The sequence below is a fragment of the Cygnus olor genome, chromosome 5 (assembly GCF_009769625.2).
Source record: "Cygnus olor isolate bCygOlo1 chromosome 5, bCygOlo1.pri.v2, whole genome shotgun sequence".
Classification (NCBI taxonomy): domain Eukaryota; kingdom Metazoa; phylum Chordata; class Aves; order Anseriformes; family Anatidae; genus Cygnus; species Cygnus olor.
This window is the reverse complement of record NC_049173.1, coordinates 29,254,505-29,272,232: the sequence shown is the minus strand read 5'-3', so window position 1 is coordinate 29,272,232 and position 17,728 is coordinate 29,254,505. Positions and strand designations below refer to the sequence as shown.

The window sequence follows — 17,728 nt, the reverse complement described above, 5'->3', positions numbered from 1 at the left end:
AAAATATATTTTAAATTAAAAATGTTTGTTTTAGACTTGAAATATCATAGCATTAACTGCTCAGAGCCGGGGGTAGAGCAGAGCCCAATGGTGTTACTGTGAAGCCAGAGTGACTTTAAGAACAACAGCTGCATCATCCCTGGCCAAGGGATGAAGAATAGGCTTCCATAGAATATGAAACAAAGACTTTTCTCAATTTCCTGATTCTGCTACAGTGAAAGATACGTTTACTGTGAAGTCATTCTTTTTTCCTGTGTTCAGAGTTTGATTAATGGTGATCCTGCTGATTCACTATTTCAAAGATAGAAAATCAGTGTTAACATAAAACTGTAATGGAACTTTCTTCTAGTCTTTCTCATTAGAGTTCCACTTTGGACCCAATGACTACTTTTCTAATACAGTCCTGACAAAAACCTACAAGATGAAGTCGGAGCCAGACAAGACGGATCCCTTTTCATTTGAAGGACCCGAAATAGTTGATTGTGAGGGGTAAGGAAAACTTGAAATTCAAAAAACCTTTTGAAGTACTAGTCGATGTCTTCAAGATGCTGATTTTTTCCTGACTGTGATGATAATGAGTGAAGATAAAGATGTTGCTGACTTAAACTGGGAATGTTTACAAGGATGGTGATCTTAGCCTCAGCATGCAGAAGTGTGTTTGTGTGTGTGTGTATATATATATATATATATATGTATGTATGTGTACACAAATGTGGAGTGCATTTGTATTTCCGTGCCTTTCAAGTTAAAATAGATCAATGAGGTAACAAGCCTTTAACTTCCAGATAACAGGGTAAATTCGTTTTAATTTATTTCACAGTCCCAATAGTCACTCTGATAGGTAGCTTTAGAGTCTACTGGACTTGTGCCCATCTCAGCAATTTTTATTCCAGCAGTACTTCAGAATCTGGCAGGAAGTGGTCATATGTGTGATCTGTTCTCTCAGCCCAGAACATGTTGGCTGTGTATTTTTTCTGTTAGTCTTGGCTGTGCATCTCTGAATATATTCAGAATGCAGCTTCCTTGTTTTTTCCTTTTTTCCCTTTCTTCCTGTTTTTTTTCTGTTTAAAAAGATTTTTTTTCCCTGTGTTTTATTTTTCCCCCTCACAAAACTTAACACTGGGGAAATGCCATATACTTGCTCTTTTGAAGGTACACTGACAACCCCAAAATCTTTTGGCATTTAGTGCTGTGTTAGCTTTTTGAATTGAATGTTTGATTGCATTGAGGCAAAACATCATCTTGTATGTTTAGTGAAACTCACACCTAAGTGAAAGGTTAGTCCATCTTGACGATAACTTCAGTTAAACAAAATGCTATATATACTTTGACACCCTGCTTGGCTCAGATTTTTTTCCCCCCTCATATTAGAAGAGAACTGTCTGTGTTTACCACTTACTCTTTGCCACATGCAGTTTGGGATAAAACTGTAGGTACATGGAGAATGACTCTTAATTGTGGTAATGTGCCAGTTTGCACAGTAGCAGAAAGGATCCAAGAAGTTTGTTAATTCCAGCTTGTTATATCTTACTGCCAAGTCAATCTGAGCACTGTTCTTTGGAGAGCTAGTGTGCCTCTCCCTGGCCGCTCTTTTTGGTGTGCTTTTCAGGGTAACTGGACACTGCCTTGGCCTGCAGTGAGGGTAAACTGTGTATTGTTTTCCACTGGCCTGGCTGTCAGAAGAATTGTTCTTAACTGTTGAGGTGTTGTGGATTAGCTTAATCACATCCTCAGTTACAAAACTCTAGTAATTGGGCCAAAGAGGTGTTAAAGCATGGGTGGGGTGGGGGCAGTGATAATGCTGAGAAGATGGCCTATTTAGGTTTTCCGTTAAGGGAAGTATTTGGTTATTTGGTATATCCAACATATGCGTAGTACATAGTCTCTAGCAGTATGATGCATCCTAAATATCTTGTCAAGTAGATTAAGATGCCAGTGTGTGTAAAAGTAGCTTTAACTAGAAAACTGGAAACCATCCTTACTTTGTTTGTTGCTTCAGCGCTCAGCTCTTTATTTCCATTGATGTGTTGCATTAAAATGCTGTTTCCTACGTGTTGTCTTTAGGTGTACTATTGACTGGAAGAAAGGAAAAAATGTTACGGTTAAAACAATCAAGAAAAAACAGAAACACAAGGGTCGAGGCACAGTTCGGACGATTACTAAACAAGTACCTAACGATTCTTTTTTTAACTTCTTCAACCCAATAAAGGGTAAGCTTGGAAACTGAGAATGTAGGATTCTTAAAATGCAGTGTGTTTTATATGTAAATACAGCTTAAGTCTAGAAACTGTATTTACTGCATTGTATATTTAGACTTCTTACTGGAGGAAGGTGGCAAGCTGCAGCCCATCAAAGCAGATCACTTTGGTTTGGGGTTATTCTGTGGAATTTGGCAATTAGGTGTGCTGTGTAAACAGTATTCCTTGTATGTGGAGTCTCTTGCAGAATCTCCTAAAGAAGTTGACTTGTTTTACCACAGGATGGCTCCACGCATCAATTTGAAGTTTTTAACATGTGAAGGACTCCTCCAGTTCTGGTCAAAGTTCCAGAGTGTTGGTTTCATTTAAACCTTTGTGTTGAGCGTTGGAACTTTCTACAGTTTCTTCTGTGATTCATTAGTGATCTGTGACGCTCCATATACCTTCTTAATTTTCCTGGTTTATCTAATGCTAGCTGTGTACTTACATACTTAGAGCAATTTAAGTGTATTCCGAAGAACATTATATTTTTGATACATCTCCCATTGTACTCTTTTTCAGATATAGATGAAAGAAGCTGTTTACTTTGGACTTGAGATGTACTAAACAAAAGTGACATTAGGTCTTAATTTAGTCATAGGCTTTTATGCCCCTTGTAATCATATTGCAAATCCCTGTTTGCACAGGAATGAAACAAGTGATAAGTAATTCCAAAGTTAACTTGTCTAGTACGAAAACGTCCTTTAACTTAAGCAGTTGTTAGTTTCTCTTATTTTGTTACACATGGAATGTATGTAGATGCTGTTTTGAGAAAGGGATAGTGACTAGTTTGCCTCGTGATGGTTTTATACTGGCTTTTTATGTATGTAAAGGACAAATTCTTGAGGTTGCTGTTTAAGAAGGCTCAAGGCTGCGACATATGCTGGCAGTTAATATTTGCATTTTCAACTTGAGAACAGTCAGAACCAAATCATGTATTTCACAGTAGGATGACAAAACCTATGACACTTGATGAAAGGAGAGAAACTAGGTTTTTCTGTTTAAAAAAGAAAAGTGACACTGTTCCTTAATTCTGCCAAGCACTTTTGTGACTGCATTTTGATTAGTCTGTCCTGGATGCAGCACTAGGCCTTTTCTCAAAGTATTTTGTAAACTCCTGATGAAAGATAAATTTACTTGGTAGCATCTGTGTTTGAAGAGAAGGGAGGAAGGTTTATGGTGCTCTAGCAAAATAAAATTACTGTAATTACAGAATTAATGCAGAAATAAGGTGTTGCTATATGAGGCTGCTATATGGCAGCTTTGGTGCCTTTATCACAGCACAGTCTTTGCAGGTACAGTTTCTATGGGTTTGATTTTAAGATGGATCTGAATTGACTTTAAAAGTTTGAGTCACCTTTTGAAGTCCTTAATCATCCCAATGCTTCCTGGTATGAGAAGGTTTTTATATTATGTTTCTATATTATGTATTTATATGTCAATATTCAAACTTTACTTGAATTTACTGTCTCTTATTTTTTGCAGTATCTGGTGATGGAGAGTCATTGGTAAGTTTGTTTCTGAAATGGCACAACTGTTCTCTGCTGTTTTTTCTTCACCATCTCTATGCCAACTATTCAGATTCTTTAATAGTTGTGTGTATCTTAGTTATTTTTGCTGTTGCTGGAGTTGAGCTTTACCTTGATAAACTGAAAGATACTGTTGACTTGTCTAAATCCTGTGATGTTTTGCTGTTGCATGTCTTCTTTATAAGATACATCTATAACTGTCACAGTTGGGGAAAAAGTCATAACTTTTTCTAGTCGCTCAACTGGTAACCCGTTCTTCACAGAAGTCTGAAGCAGTCTGAACACTTCTGCTACGTCAGGTGTCAGGGCCAGCAAAGTCAATGTGAGCTTTATTTTTAATAGAATGCGTTTTTTAGCAGGCCAGTAGCCTGTACATAGATGGTAGAAAATTTTTTAAATGGCAGTTTAGCAAATCTGGATTTAGCCTTGCAATATTTCTTTTATTGTTACAAAATTAAGTACAGGTCACCAGAAGGGTTGATGGTGTGTTTCTCAAACCTGTAATTTTTTTTTCAATTTAAAAAAAATGTGATGTGCTACAGAGGAGTGAATGAAATTATTTCAAACTGATTTGCTTTACAGGATGAAGATTCTGAGTTTACTTTAGCAGCAGATTTTGAAATTGGTCACTTCTTCCGTGAAAGGATAGTCCCTCGTGCTGTGCTTTATTTCACTGGGGAGGCTATAGAGGATGATGATAATGTATGTATGCCCATCAGCATTTTATTAGTCACCATGTACCTAGAAGCTCTCTCTTACTTTTCTGATTAGACTAGTATGTAGTATTAATTATGTGAGAATAACAAAATCTGAAGAGATTCCTATTACTTGGGAACAGGAAATAGCAGCTCGCAATAAATTGAATCGTTAATGTTCCCTTCTGGAAGGGGCTTAGTTTCCAGTACTGCGTTTCAGTGTGCTAGAACTGTTACTGCAGAGATTTTATGCAAATATTAGCAGAGTTGATAAAACTTCTTGGTCTTGTTTTTCAGTTTGAAGAAGGTGAAGAAGGTGAAGAGGAGGTGAGATGCATACTACATCTTTTGTAGATAACTAATTACCTACTGTATTCCAGTCCTGAAATTGTGTATTGTACTTCTTTCCAAAAGAGTTCAGCATTTCTGAGTTGTAAAATCTGTTACTTGTCTTCAAAAAAAATCAGTTCCTGTAAGAGCACTTAACCTAGGGTTCTCCTAGTATTTTGGGAGCTACTTCCTGTCACAAGTCAAAATTAATTAGGCAGAAGCTTTTTTTGAGTGCTGCATGATAAGACCCTTCAGTTTTTTCTAATACCTATTACTTAGGTGGTAATGAAATTTGGTTTTCAGTTTGTAGTTGTCATATGTCTTAAGACTGGTTATTGCCAAATATCAAGCTCAAAAAAGAGAGAGCAACTGTTAGGGTTCAAGGTTCAATTTAGAGTGAAAGTTCTAGTATGCCAAGAGCTCTGGTCCGTTTACAGCAGTGTTATATGAATACAAGCATACCATGAAAGGTTTTGCACAAAACCACTAAATGATACCACACTTAAATAAACTAATATCCTTGACAGGTAATTACACTTTTATTTTACTATGTTTGCTGTGGTGTTCTTGCTGATTGGTTAAAGGTACATACCTGACTGTCATCAAGCTCACCAGAGTAGAGTGCATTAGAAGTTACTGAGCTGGTGGACTGATAGGAGCTGGCAGCTTTCAGACTGCAGTTGCTTTTCTCTTTGCAAGTTGTAATACAGACTTTTGGGCCTAGGCTATTGAGGACTAAACATTTATATTCTTAAGCTGGCTCGTGATAGAAATGTACATATATTTTTAATCTGTACACAGTGCTAGATGTTACTACTTGGATATAGGCATGCGTACAACAGTGCAAAAATACTGCTAAATCCTGTAGAGGAATACCTAATCTGTCCACAGTAGTCCAAATAAATAGACTCTGGGAGGAGGTGAAAAAGAACAAAGTTAGACACAGATACTGCTTACCAGAACTGCAAAATTCCAAATAATGCATCAGGTAGAACTTCAAAAATCGCTAGCAGACTGCAGCGACTTATGTAGGAAGGTTTCCTTAAGTCATGCTGAATCTTATAAATCTTGTGTTTTAAATCTTCTTTTAAAGATTTTGCTTTAAGATCTAGAAGATGCTGAATTCTTTTAATCAAGCCAAAGTAGTTTTAATGTTGACTGCTGAAACACTCTGGAATACAGTGGTAATACTTGCTATTTTGTTTTTTCTCCATTGCAAAAAGTTGCACTTTTAACCTGTTTTAATTTCTGTTAGTTTATCTCTATTTTGTCATAGGAGTTGGAGGGGGAAGAGGAGGGAGAAGAGGAGGAAGATGCAGAGAGTGATGCTAAGGTAAGGATGTTAGTATGTTTGTGTGTAGTACACACTATAACCCTGAGTAATGTAATTAAGGTTATGGCAGTTTGAAAATATTAACAAATGGTTTTTAAAAAAAAAAAAGCTTACCTCCTGACTGCAGTGTTTTTGTCTTCCTCAGTACTCAAATTGCTCTTAAAAGAGAAATTTAAGTTTGGATAAATATAAATTAAGGTAATTTCTTAACTTTCTGCATTTTACCTCTTAGCGACACCTCTGTGTAATAAGTATATCTCTCTTCCTTTAGAAAGGTCTTATTTCAAATATTTTTCTGTGGTTGGACTTCAACTTGGAATTAGTCTGACAAGTCTCAACTAGTTTTCATTTATTTACTTTCTTTGTTAGAATTGTTCTTTTTGGTTGTTATAATGGCTGCAGGTTGGACTCCACATGTCCGTGCTCAGCTAGGATTCAAAAAGTTAGTCCCCCACCTTTTGACTTTTAAAACAGGTCACACAAAGTTTAAAACTCAGCCTAAGGCCTAGTGCTCCTTCTGATAGGTATTTTTCAATCCTTCAGTTATATTGAAGTTAATACTTATATTTAGTGAAGCCACGACAATGATAACAAAGACTTGTACTTATTTAGTTCTTAAAACATCAACTTTTAATCTTTTCTAAAGGCACAGATGAAAAAGTGAAAGGTATGCAAAACTACTTGATCTGTGGATAAAAGTCTTACAGCAGCTTAACGTGTCACTTTTCTGACTTATGTAGTTAATATACATTGTATTGTTAGTACATGTTTTTTGTCTCCATATCAAGATTTGAGCTTACTTTTCTGTATTGAGAACTGCTGTAAAGAAAGTCTGTCTTGAGGAAAGATTGATCAAACAGGATTTGTATGACAGAAACGAATGTTCTTACTCTGTTCTGAAGGATCAAAATGCAGTAGTGTACCTGTAATGGGAAAAGGTGGGACAGCTGAGAAACAAAATGTTAGTTCTGAGTCAAAGTACATTCATGCTAAGTAAGATCCTTTTAATGGCAGAAGTGTGAAATCTGTTATTCTTTAGAAAGAACTTCTAGTACCTTGGAAGGTTATAGCTGTTGCCTCCTGTATTATTTTGTACATTTCACTTTTCATTCATGCTGACAGTTCCTTTCAATTTTTTCCCATTTAGGTGTAATTTAAGTCTGTTTATCATTCATACATTTCTAGGTAAGGTGGAATTCCATTCATACCTAACTTCCAAGAAGTCCCATTGTAGCCATGCGATGTAGTTTGTTTGCTGGTCTTTTGATTTTTGTTTTCCTTGTATGGGGAAAAGAAAATGGGGAATGGGGACTTCAGGGTTTAGTTTTTATTAGTAGCTCAGAAAAAGAAATGCATACAGAGATGGATGCCTTTAAATCATATAATGAAAGTAGATTTTTCAGAATGACCTCTTTGCCTTCCTGGCACAACTTCTGCTTTGCTTTTGTAGCAGTCAAGCTATTTTCTGTACACATGATAAAAGATACTGAGACTTGTCAGACTTCATTTTTCCTTGTTTGTGATTTGATGTTGCACCTCTTTACTGTTTCTAGCATACTTGCAAATCCCTAAATATCTGCTCTGCTCTCCTTGAGAACTCTTGTAAGTCATTGACTTACTTGGTATGTCCTTTCGAACATTCATTCTTACACTGCCTGACAAGTTCAGTCGGTCACTCTGAAGAGGCCTTTTCTTTAGCACTCATGCTTCTGAGTAGGATTTGTTCTCCTGCTCATTTTTCTCCTTTCCTTTAAAAGGAAAGGAAGTCCTTCTATTGTATACTCTCACCTTTCTTTCCATGCTTCACAGAGAACACTGCCTGCAACAAGCTCCATGCTTCTTTTCCTGTATTTTAGGCTTCTATGTTTTTTTCTTTGTTACTTATGTGAAGCTATATTCTTTTTAGTTCTTTTCTTCCCCTCATAAGTATTGCTCTTCTTTGTTCAATTCACTTAAGCTGTGTTTATTTCCAATCTGATGTGCTTTGAAAAGCCAACCACCCTGTCTCAACGTACTTGCACTGTTTATTCACGTGCTGTAGTAGAACATTCGTTTGTCATGACAGCTTATGTGTCATGCTGCTGCAGTCTTACACAACTGTCTTCCCTTACTACAATTAAAAATCGTTAGCCACTGTCTTCAGTTTTTCAAGTAAACTTAGAATTCTGGTTTTGCCTTTTAAAGGTCATGCCCCCTAATTCTGTCTTCGATTGCTGCATCTGTTCACTGGATCTGTCTCTCCCCATCCACTGCCCTTCTTTGCCTTTCAGTTTCCCCCTTCTCTTTTGTTATATCTAGAATAGTTTTCCTTTTCGTGTACGCAAAAATAATGGTCCTTTACTCTGTTTTTGTTTCATATCCGGTTTTGTCTCTTCAGTCACTTCCATGTTACCTCCTCCTTTATTGTTGTACTTCATTTGCTTGATAAATGTCAACACTTTTCTCTTTGCTTTGTCACCTCTTCCTCCTTCCTCCCTCGCACTCCTGACAGATTTAAGTACATTTGAGTTGTTCAGTTAGAACCAGGTCAGTATCATTATACAAAGGACATAATGCTGTGCTATGTGTAAGTTGTGGCTTTGGAAGACTGAGCAGTCATGATTGAAAGTAGCTTCAGAAGATGTCAAGATAATGTAGCTTATTTTGACAAGTATATTTTTCTGTGCTTGCATGCCCTGTTGTTTAACTGCCTTTTTCACGTTACTGATATTATGCTTGAATAGAGAATTAGTTGACTGGGTAATGCAGAACACCAGTTTCAATTATGAGCTAAAAATCTGCTGTTAGAGAGACTACTCCTGCTTCAGGGTGCTTAGTATGTCTTTTAAGTAACAGTGGCTGAAGGGCTTGTTAGCAGTGAATTTATTTTCAGAACCTTTTGTAGGGTTTTCTCTGTTTGTGGAGGAAGCAGTTCAGACCTCATGCTTGCTTAGCTCCAGTTAGCTGTGAATTTATTTCCCGCGTCTGTTTGATCTCCTTGCTTTTTTTTCCTCAAGAACATATGTTAGAAAAGGAACAAAGATAAGCTTTATCTCTGACTCCTAACTGCAGTTTATTTCATGCTAAAAACACTTGAAATATTGAAAGGCTTTCTTCCTTGTGTGATGGAAAGGCATTGGCTTTAGTGCCTACTGACTGCATTGATCCCACTGTTGTTGGCAGCCAAGTGTGTTTGGGAGTCAGAGATCTCGATGGGCTGCTTGTGCCTGCACGGCTGCTTTAGCAGATGGAATGCTTGTGTAACAGAAGCTTCCCAAAGTGATCTGTAGAAGTAAGGAGGTGAAGGCTTGATTTTTCTTTTATTCGGCTAGGAATATATCCTGCCTAATCTGTTTAAACAGTGAAGATTAAAAGGAATTCAGTGTCTCTTTTTTTAATAATAACTTTATGCAAAAAAAAAAGATCTGGCTTGAAAGGTAAATGGCATGGGTACTTTGGATATATACCCCCATTCTCTAGGACACCAAATTAATTGGATGGGTGGAAGGGAAGCAGTGGGCTGTATGTATGAAAGCTATGGAAGCAGTTTGTGGAGAGAGATTCATACTACTTCAGACCTGCTTTTCTTTTCCATTTTAGCCCTCTCATCCTGCAAATTTTAGGTGAAACTTCCTCATAAAATTCAATGCATGTCCTCTGTCCATAAGAAGCTGATACAGTTCAGCTGATCTGGTTGCTGATGTCTGAAGAAGTGGTCTGTATATAGGCTAATTAGCTGAAGCTTCTTGCATCTATCTCCTGGGTAATCAAATCCTAGAAGAAAAATGTTGAGGTCCATTGTAGCAGGAGTATTAATTTATTTTTTCTGTTTCAAACAAGTGGTGCTATAAACAAGAAGCAGTGACACACAAGCTTTACATATAGATACTTGTTAATTAAGGAGTTAAAAATTAATAAGCTTAAGACTAAGTGGGAGTCTCACTTAGCTTGTGTATCTCGATTGGAACAGTTTCTCAAGCTGGAATCAAGGCCTCAGAGCAGTTTAAACCGCTGCTTGCATAGCATAAGTAAATGTTCTGAAATAATTGCCTTAAAGACATTAAAGTAAAAAGTTCTGCCACAGTTCACGTGAATTTAAGTCATTGCTCAGGACTTGTATAGAGTTTCTTCAAGACAACAAGAATTCTTATTTGGCTCTGTAGCAATGATGGTGAATCTCAGCTTGTTTACTGATACATTTATTTTAAAATGAGATAAAATTCCTCCTCATCTTTGCTAGTTCTAGTCTTTCGTTTTTGGTCTTCGTTGCCTTGCTGACACACTTCACCAACATTTTTAAGATACCTTTGAAAGTTAATTTAGGAAAATGTAGCGTGAATGGAAATCTTGCTACTGTGGAGGAAATAGAGCAGGGTCTGTTCAAAGCTGCTAAATGAATTTTGGTAGTGGTTGTCTGTCCAAATGTCACCAGCAATCTGGGCAGCATGGGAAGAGCAAGCTCAAACTAACAGCCGTGCCTGAGGGAGTATGGATGTAGTATCTCAATCACTTACAACCTAGGGCCTGGATCTTTCAGGAGCTGTTACAGGCCAAAAATTAAATTTCAGCTTTCACATGTCTGATGGGGAAGCAGTAACTTTTAAAGAAAAGCGTAGTCATCAACCTGTGCTGTTGCATCTCACTGTCTAATCCTGAGGTGTGAGGCTGACAGGTAAATGCAGGCAATGTGGAACTCATGCTGGCTGGCTCAGTGGGAGTAGTGCTGTGCTACTGCAGTAGGGGAAGCAAAATGATTATGTTGGAAACTTGATCTGAGATACTACTTTGTTACTTATGCCCAGTTTAAACAGTTGATATCTATTGTCAAGATAGATATGCCCTCAACTATAAGCCAAAAGTAGTATAAAATACTGACATTTTTTTCTTGAAAGTTTCCAACAACTGACTTGTACCTGACAGCCTCTTAAATTGTATATTTTTTTTGTATGAGAGCTGTAGTCAACACTGAAAGATCCTTAAAAAGGAACTTTGTAGGTCCTGTGATGCAGGTTTTAACGCTTACACAGAAATAAAGACAAGTATGAAGAAGAGATGAAATTTATTAGCAAATATAAGGGTTTTAGTTGGCCATTAAAATTTGGCCAAAATGGTTGCAATGGTCAACCTAAATGAGTCTGATTTCCTATTACAGGTGAGTAGGGAGGGAGGGAGATGAAAAGCTTTTGAAGTAGTTTGTAAATAATTGGTTTGTTACTTGATTACAGCTCTTAGCCACAGGCTGTGTGGTGCTATGCACTACTCTATTGCCACATTCAAATACAAAGTAGCTGTAAGAAAAAGGCATTTCTAAATAACTTCTTGATTAAAAAATGCTGGGTGTTTGTTGCCTGCCTCTAGTGGAAATGAGTAGCATGCAACAATTAGCAGTGGCAGTCAGATTTTTTTGAGAAAGAATACCTTTGTGCAAACATTTCTTCTTGAAAAGAAGGATATTCATGCTGCATTCAGTGCTGGATCAGTGCAAATGAGTTCATGTTTTTTGGGAACTGAGGCAGATGAGAAAGTACAGAGTTGAAGTTAGCCAGATGCACCGGGGGATGAAAATCACAAGGAAGGATTCTGGAACATTTCTAGCATATCTGTGCAAAAGAGACAAAATTAGGCTGCAATCTAGACTTCCAGTGGGAATGATAGTGACCTCTAGCCCTATACAGTTTAGGTGGTGAAGGGAATAATTGTCTGGGTTTAGAACAGCTTTTTCAGGGCAAACTTTTTGATAAAGTATCTTAGTTGCATCTCTTACTCCTCTTCTGCAAGCACAGTGCTTAAGTTGTCTTAGCTTTTGGTCACTTTATGCATGATGAACTCTTGCATGTCTGCTTCTTTTGCAACATTAAAAAGTTCCTCTTTAGGTTGGTTACCCAGAAACAACTTACTTTGCAGTTGATGGCACTCAAGGTGTCATATTTTATAGTTTTATTTTTCTTTACTAGAATTCAGCAGGTTTCTGTGGCTTAGATTTTGTTTATAATAAACTATAATAAGAACACTAAAGGGAGAAGTGAACAGGAAATACAATGAGTAAATTCTTCTGCTTTCTAAGAACACCGTTTTACAATAGCAAAAACCAAGCAAGATGTACAGTGTAAAACCTGAAGTTCTTAGCTGTTGGAGTACTTGTTCTTTCCCAAATACACTTCCTTTTGCCAGAGGGGAAATAGTTTTACTCCCTAATGAAGGTGTTTCTGCTTTTGCATACTCAGATTAACATATGGACTTCTTGCCCAGTGTTAAACTATTGAATAGTTGCATACTGGTGATGCAGAACCTACACCAAATCAACACACTAATTACATTTTTATTGCCTTTGCAGAAAGAGCAAGTAAAAACTCAATCATGCTGCAAAAATAAGCAGCCTGACTTCACTGCCTTCATCCCTCCTCCAAGTTGGTGAGGAGGTGGCAGTTTATTGTTAGACGGTTTAATATGAATTGAAAGTCAAACTGAGCCTTTGGATGGGGGAGTAGAAAATCACTTGCTTTCTGGTTTGTTTGAACCTCAGCCTACTGGATGGAGTTTAGAGAATGCAAATACAGATTGAAAAATAGTATGAGGTACCAAGCAGTTGGAAGGAATTAAAAAAAAAAAAGCACTGCTGCTGAGGCCTTTATGATCTAACCCAAGTTTACACGTAGCTTGCCTTATATGTTAATGTTCTCTAGCTAGCTTAAAACTGCATAGACAATTTATTTTATTCATTGAAGTATTTTATTTATTGTATGCCGTTTTGATTTTTAACTGTTTTTTTTCCTTTTTCCATTTACACAGAAAGATTCCAGCCAACCTGCTGAATGCAAACAACAGTAATAAGGAAATACCACTTCAAAGTGATATTTGAACAACTTGTAACAAATATTTGGATACCTGGCCTGCAGTTCAGGATACTTCATCGCTGCAGCACAATCTTATTAACAATGCTTAAAATTAATTTGTTTTAAGATGCATGATTTTCACTAACTTTTCTTTTATTGCTTAACATGTACAGTGGCAACTTCAATGCATTCGGGAAATAAGAGGTTTAAATAAAGCACACTCTACAGCCGTTGGTACACTGTAGCTAAGTATGTCAGTAGGCCTTTAGAGCCTTTTGCCCTATGCATAGGGGAATAGTCCAGACTACCAAGCGAAGATTATCCATTTTCTTGTTAAAACCTTGAAAATTGTGGAATAGCAATGTGCTGAGAAGCTAAAGTAAATGGATTACATGTATGGTAGCTGAAACGGATAGAGCAATATGAACTCTTTGCTAGTTCCCTCCCCACCCTTTTTTTAATGTTTCTTGCAACCTACAAATTGAACTAGTGCTTGAGCAGCTTTAAATGTCATATTTATTATCTCAGTAAAACCAATTGAAGTAATTTTACTTCATTGAAGGGGGTGTCATATTTGAGACTTAGTTGTTCATCTTACTATTTATTTATTCATGTTTGTAAGTACTTTGACAGAATTAGTGCTTTTTAATAGTTTTTAATATACTTGAAAATATTCTTCCTGTTTTGCATAAAATATGGGTACTTGTACAACAAATGATTTGAATTGGTCTCAATGTAGTAGTCTAGACAGAAGAAACGAACTCTTATCAAAATGACAACTCTTCTGGATGAAGATCAAAATGTAAAGGCCAAACTTGCTGTCAATGGAAGTGGGTTGCAGCCAAAGAACCAGAAAATTTCCAGTAGTCTTATTGCTTAGTGTCCAGCATGGAAGGACCTTTCACTATGAACACGGAAGTTTAACAAAATTCAGTTCAATAAATCTGAAGTTTTGGTGTCTTACTTGCAACACTGAAATTATTCCATTCCACAATTTGTTTTCTTAAAGCTCTGAAGTCTTCAAAACTACCTTTTGTTGTTGTGCGGCACGTCAGGTACATGTTTCTAGTTTCAGCATCCATTGCCAACCTCTGGCAGCAGTTGAATAGCAGCTGTATCAACACTGTGACCAGGCATGTAGAGTGCTCCAGCCTTACCTTACACATTTGTAACTTAATACAGTGTTTTCAATTTGTACAGAATAGATAGAATATTCTATTAAAGTTGTGAAACATGAATGTTGGTGCCTGTCTGGTCCGTAATGCTTCCTAGGTTAAATGAAAAACCCTTTGACATTCTGTAGTTGACTCTGAAGTCTGCAATGAGGGGCATGCCACCTCTTAATACAGCTCTTGAATGAGCATAGGGCTAGCTTCCTTTGTTGTCAAGAGCTGAAGAAAAGTAGCCCTTGTGAAAACTGCATTAAAAAGAGTTTTTCAATATAATTCAGAACAAACTAGCTTGATTTGCAAGCAAAGTTTCCTCAACTTCTAAGCATCTGGATTGTCATGTGGGGTTTGGGGGCGCCAATATCACTAAAGATTCCATGCAGTTACCTCCTTCAGTCTTAGAGAACGTGCTGGGGATGTGAATTGGTTTAGGGCATATTGAGATATTCATACATCCATACCTTGCAGTCAAAAAGTACAGTTCCTAATGCTCCAGTTCCAGTAATGCTACAGTTCCTAAGGCTGGGGTGAGCGGAAGAGGAGGGGGATGTGGATAGGTTTTGGGTACTGAAGAGGGGGAAAAAAAATGCAGCCAGCCACTGAACTGTGGTGATTAACAGACTCCAGGAGGAGTTAGGGTAGGGGATGTGCATGCAATATTCACAGGCAAGATTGGTCCTAAAAATTTGTCCTAGCGACAGTAGTTTAGGGGATGTAGAGGAGAAAAATCTACAGTATGCACTTTTGCTGGTGTAGATGTATGGCTGATGAGGGTGGGAATAACCAGAGTTTGCCTGCATGCTAACTAGCTGATAACAGTGCTTGTGATGCTAGGCACATCAGGTAGAGGTATTTGACCAGTCTTTTATATCAAAAGAAAGTGAATGATACGCTTCCGCTGTCATAAAGAAATACTTTCCACCACATGGTTAAATAGGAGTGCTACTACCTGGAGATAAACATCTGCACATTAGCACACTGAAGTAATTTATGCACATGAATCCTTAAAGGCTAACTTTAATTTCAAGAAAACGGGAAATTCCAGAACATGGAGAGTGAATGTGCCAGCATTCAGGAGGAGCAAATGAGCTGAGTGGGTAATGAAGCTGACGAGCAAGATGTTCATCCTCAGGAAAGAAGTGGGAAAGCTGAGCTGGGCTTCGTTAAAGTAGAGTTAATGCCAGGCGACACAGTCTAATAGAGCACAGATCTTGTCAAAACCTAGCCTTGCCCTTGCCATTACAGATCTAGCTGATAATGGCAAAGATGAGTAGCTTCGTAAAATCTCCTTTGGCTTCAGATGGTTATTTATAGTCGTAAACTACAGCAGAAAAGGAAAAAAGGCTCCGACCTGGTGTTTTCTAAAGACTGCCTCAAGTCAAATGAATTGCAAAATTCCCTCTTTAGAGGGAAGTTTTAAAAATGGTGAGTTGTGATACCAAAAAAAAAAAAAAAAAGTCTACATCGATATATGCCTGATTACCTTCACAGCAACTCCATAAAGGGAACTTTGGTTCTGTCTGTGAGAACACACCGGTTTGGCGTAGTCTTCATTTCACTGGCTTCTGACCTGAGGGTGAGAAAAAAAAAAAAAAAAAAAGGCTCCATTTCTGGGTCTGCAGGTTGAAGCAGATGGAAGCAGGCCAAGGGAGATCCATTTGGGAAGCGGTGCGATAACGGCGCCTCGGTTCTCTAGGAAGAAGGCCTTGAGGGCCCCACAGCTGACAGTGGGGGGGCTGCGGGTTGTCAGGGGCCTTTGGCACAGGACTTGGGGCTCCCCGGGACCCTCGTGGGAGGTGTTTGGGATGTCTGTGGGCACTGTCAATGAGTTCAGCTGTCTGGGTTTGGCTACCACCTGGTTAGGATTTGAGGCAGCTGGAAGAGTTAAAATAGGCTTTGCAAGTTTCCACTCTCCTTCTGAAACAAGCTTTGCCTGTTTTAAAATAAAGGAGGCTTAATAAATTCATTCTTGGGGAAATGCTGCCTTGACGGCAGTTCCTCAAGCCAGCAAGGTCTCCTGAAGGAAGCCAGTTCAGCACAGCCAAGTCCTGAGGAGGCTGGAGCCAGAGAAGAGAGCGTAAGAAGAGGTCAGACTGGTTACGGCACAAGGAAATTGCTTGTTCCTTGTGAGTTTGGTGATTCAGAAGGCAAGCTTGAGATGTAAGACATGCTCTGGCTGCCTGAAGTTACACTGAGTTAGCACATAACCTTATGAACTCGTGCTTGAGATTTGCACTTTTTTCTGAAGCATCTTAGCCTGATCCCTTTTGGAAATAATTACAGCTCAGCTAGAAAACAAGCAGCCTTTCTAGCTGAGCCCATAGGCACAAGCCGTGGATTAGGCAGGCTAGAGGGGAGGCTGGCTTCTCCCATGTGTTACATTCCCCAGAGTCTTGGAGTTGCTAAACTTCACCTGGTCCTGTGGGTCCTAATGGCCACCAAGAGGCTGCGGTCAGCTTTTGGAGACCATGGAGAGTGCCTCTTGCAAAGCATCTCCCTGCAAGCTTTCTGTAATATGTAATAAATAAATAATAAATAAATAAATAAAAATGCTGCGTTCATGCTTCTTCACTGTCTGCCCCTTCCTGGGAGGAGCTGATGTCGTGTGCAGCTCTGTCACCATACTGTGACCTGTGTGCAGGAGAGCCACCTTCCCCAGGCAGGTGGCGGCCATACCGCTAACAGCAGGCAGGGCTTTTTCCATGCGCTCACACTGCTGTCCTAAATACCTCCAGCCTCTCGTAGGCCAGGGACAATAAGTGCTGTAAGTCACTCAGGTTTGACAAGCATTCAAAGGAAAGGAAAATAACCAGCGAAGTCACTCTGTGCTGTTAATGAAGCATTCTGTGAATGAAGGCTGAGCTGTTCGCCCAGTGCCAGCTTTGTTTCCAGACCGGCTCTCCTTTCTGCTCGTTCATCTCGCCATTACACAAGCGAGCGCGTGCTCCACCCAGCAGTGCTCGCCTCTTGCACAAGCTTCATTAACCTCCGGTTTTTACCGTGGGAATCCGGACGCCTTGTGGGGATGCCAAACCAGGTGAATAAAACCCAGCGAGAGTGTGCTCTGGTTGCCAGAGCTCATACCAACCTTCCTGCTAACAGTCCTGGGCTGGAAAAAAAAAAAAAAAAAAAAAAACCTGTTAGCAAATTTTCCTTTCCGAAATAAGCTGTCTGCAGCAATGCTGTGCCCTCTCGCTGGCTCGTCCCTTCCTCTCTTCCTGTCCCCAGCTCTTGCAAGTTAGCATCACCGATACCGGACCCGGCCCAGCTTAAGGAGAGGGCTGAAGGGAAGCACGTTGGAAAGGAATTTGCTCATTACGCAATATGTCCCAAAGGAAAATCTCTCTAGATATAGACATATATAGATATATGTGATACTAACTTGCCCCTGCTTGGGGCAGGAACCGAACAGCATAACATGATGCTGCTGATGAAAAGAAGGGCCATTGGTCTTTCTATTCCTTGTGAGCTGATAACGTGATGGTTTTACAAAGCAAATGCACCCCTGCAGTTGTTGAGTCCACACTCTCCCACCTTTTAGGGGAAAGGAAGAACTTTCTGCTGTGTTTTAGCATTAATGTCTGTTTGGCCAACAGGGGGAAGTTCACACTTGCGGGCAGGAA

At 38.8% G+C, this 17,728-nt stretch overlaps 1 protein-coding gene across 11 annotated transcripts in view; it reads left to right on the top strand.

Annotated features, from left to right (window-relative positions):
• NAP1L4 (nucleosome assembly protein 1 like 4) overlaps positions 1–14,174 on the top strand; it is a 30,154-nt gene extending 15,980 nt beyond the window's left edge. For 8 of the 11 annotated variants that reach the window (XM_040558606.1, XM_040558608.1, XM_040558600.1 and 5 more), the window contains 7 exons: positions 350–489; positions 2,065–2,210; positions 3,723–3,745; positions 4,349–4,468; positions 4,759–4,788; positions 6,068–6,124; positions 12,893–14,174. In XM_040558606.1, coding sequence (XP_040414540.1) covers positions 350–489; positions 2,065–2,210; positions 3,723–3,745; positions 4,349–4,468; positions 4,759–4,788; positions 6,068–6,124; positions 12,893–12,931 — 555 coding nt within the window. In that variant the 3' untranslated portion in view covers positions 12,932–14,174. Of the gene's footprint in view, positions 1–349; positions 490–2,064; positions 2,211–3,722; positions 3,746–4,348; positions 4,469–4,758; positions 4,789–6,046; positions 6,125–7,271; positions 7,310–12,892 lie in introns of all 11 variants that reach the window. The other 3 variants (XR_005820267.1, XM_040558607.1, XR_005820268.1) reach the window with 3 other exon arrangements.
• The last annotated feature ends 3,554 nt before the right edge of the window (positions 14,175–17,728 follow it).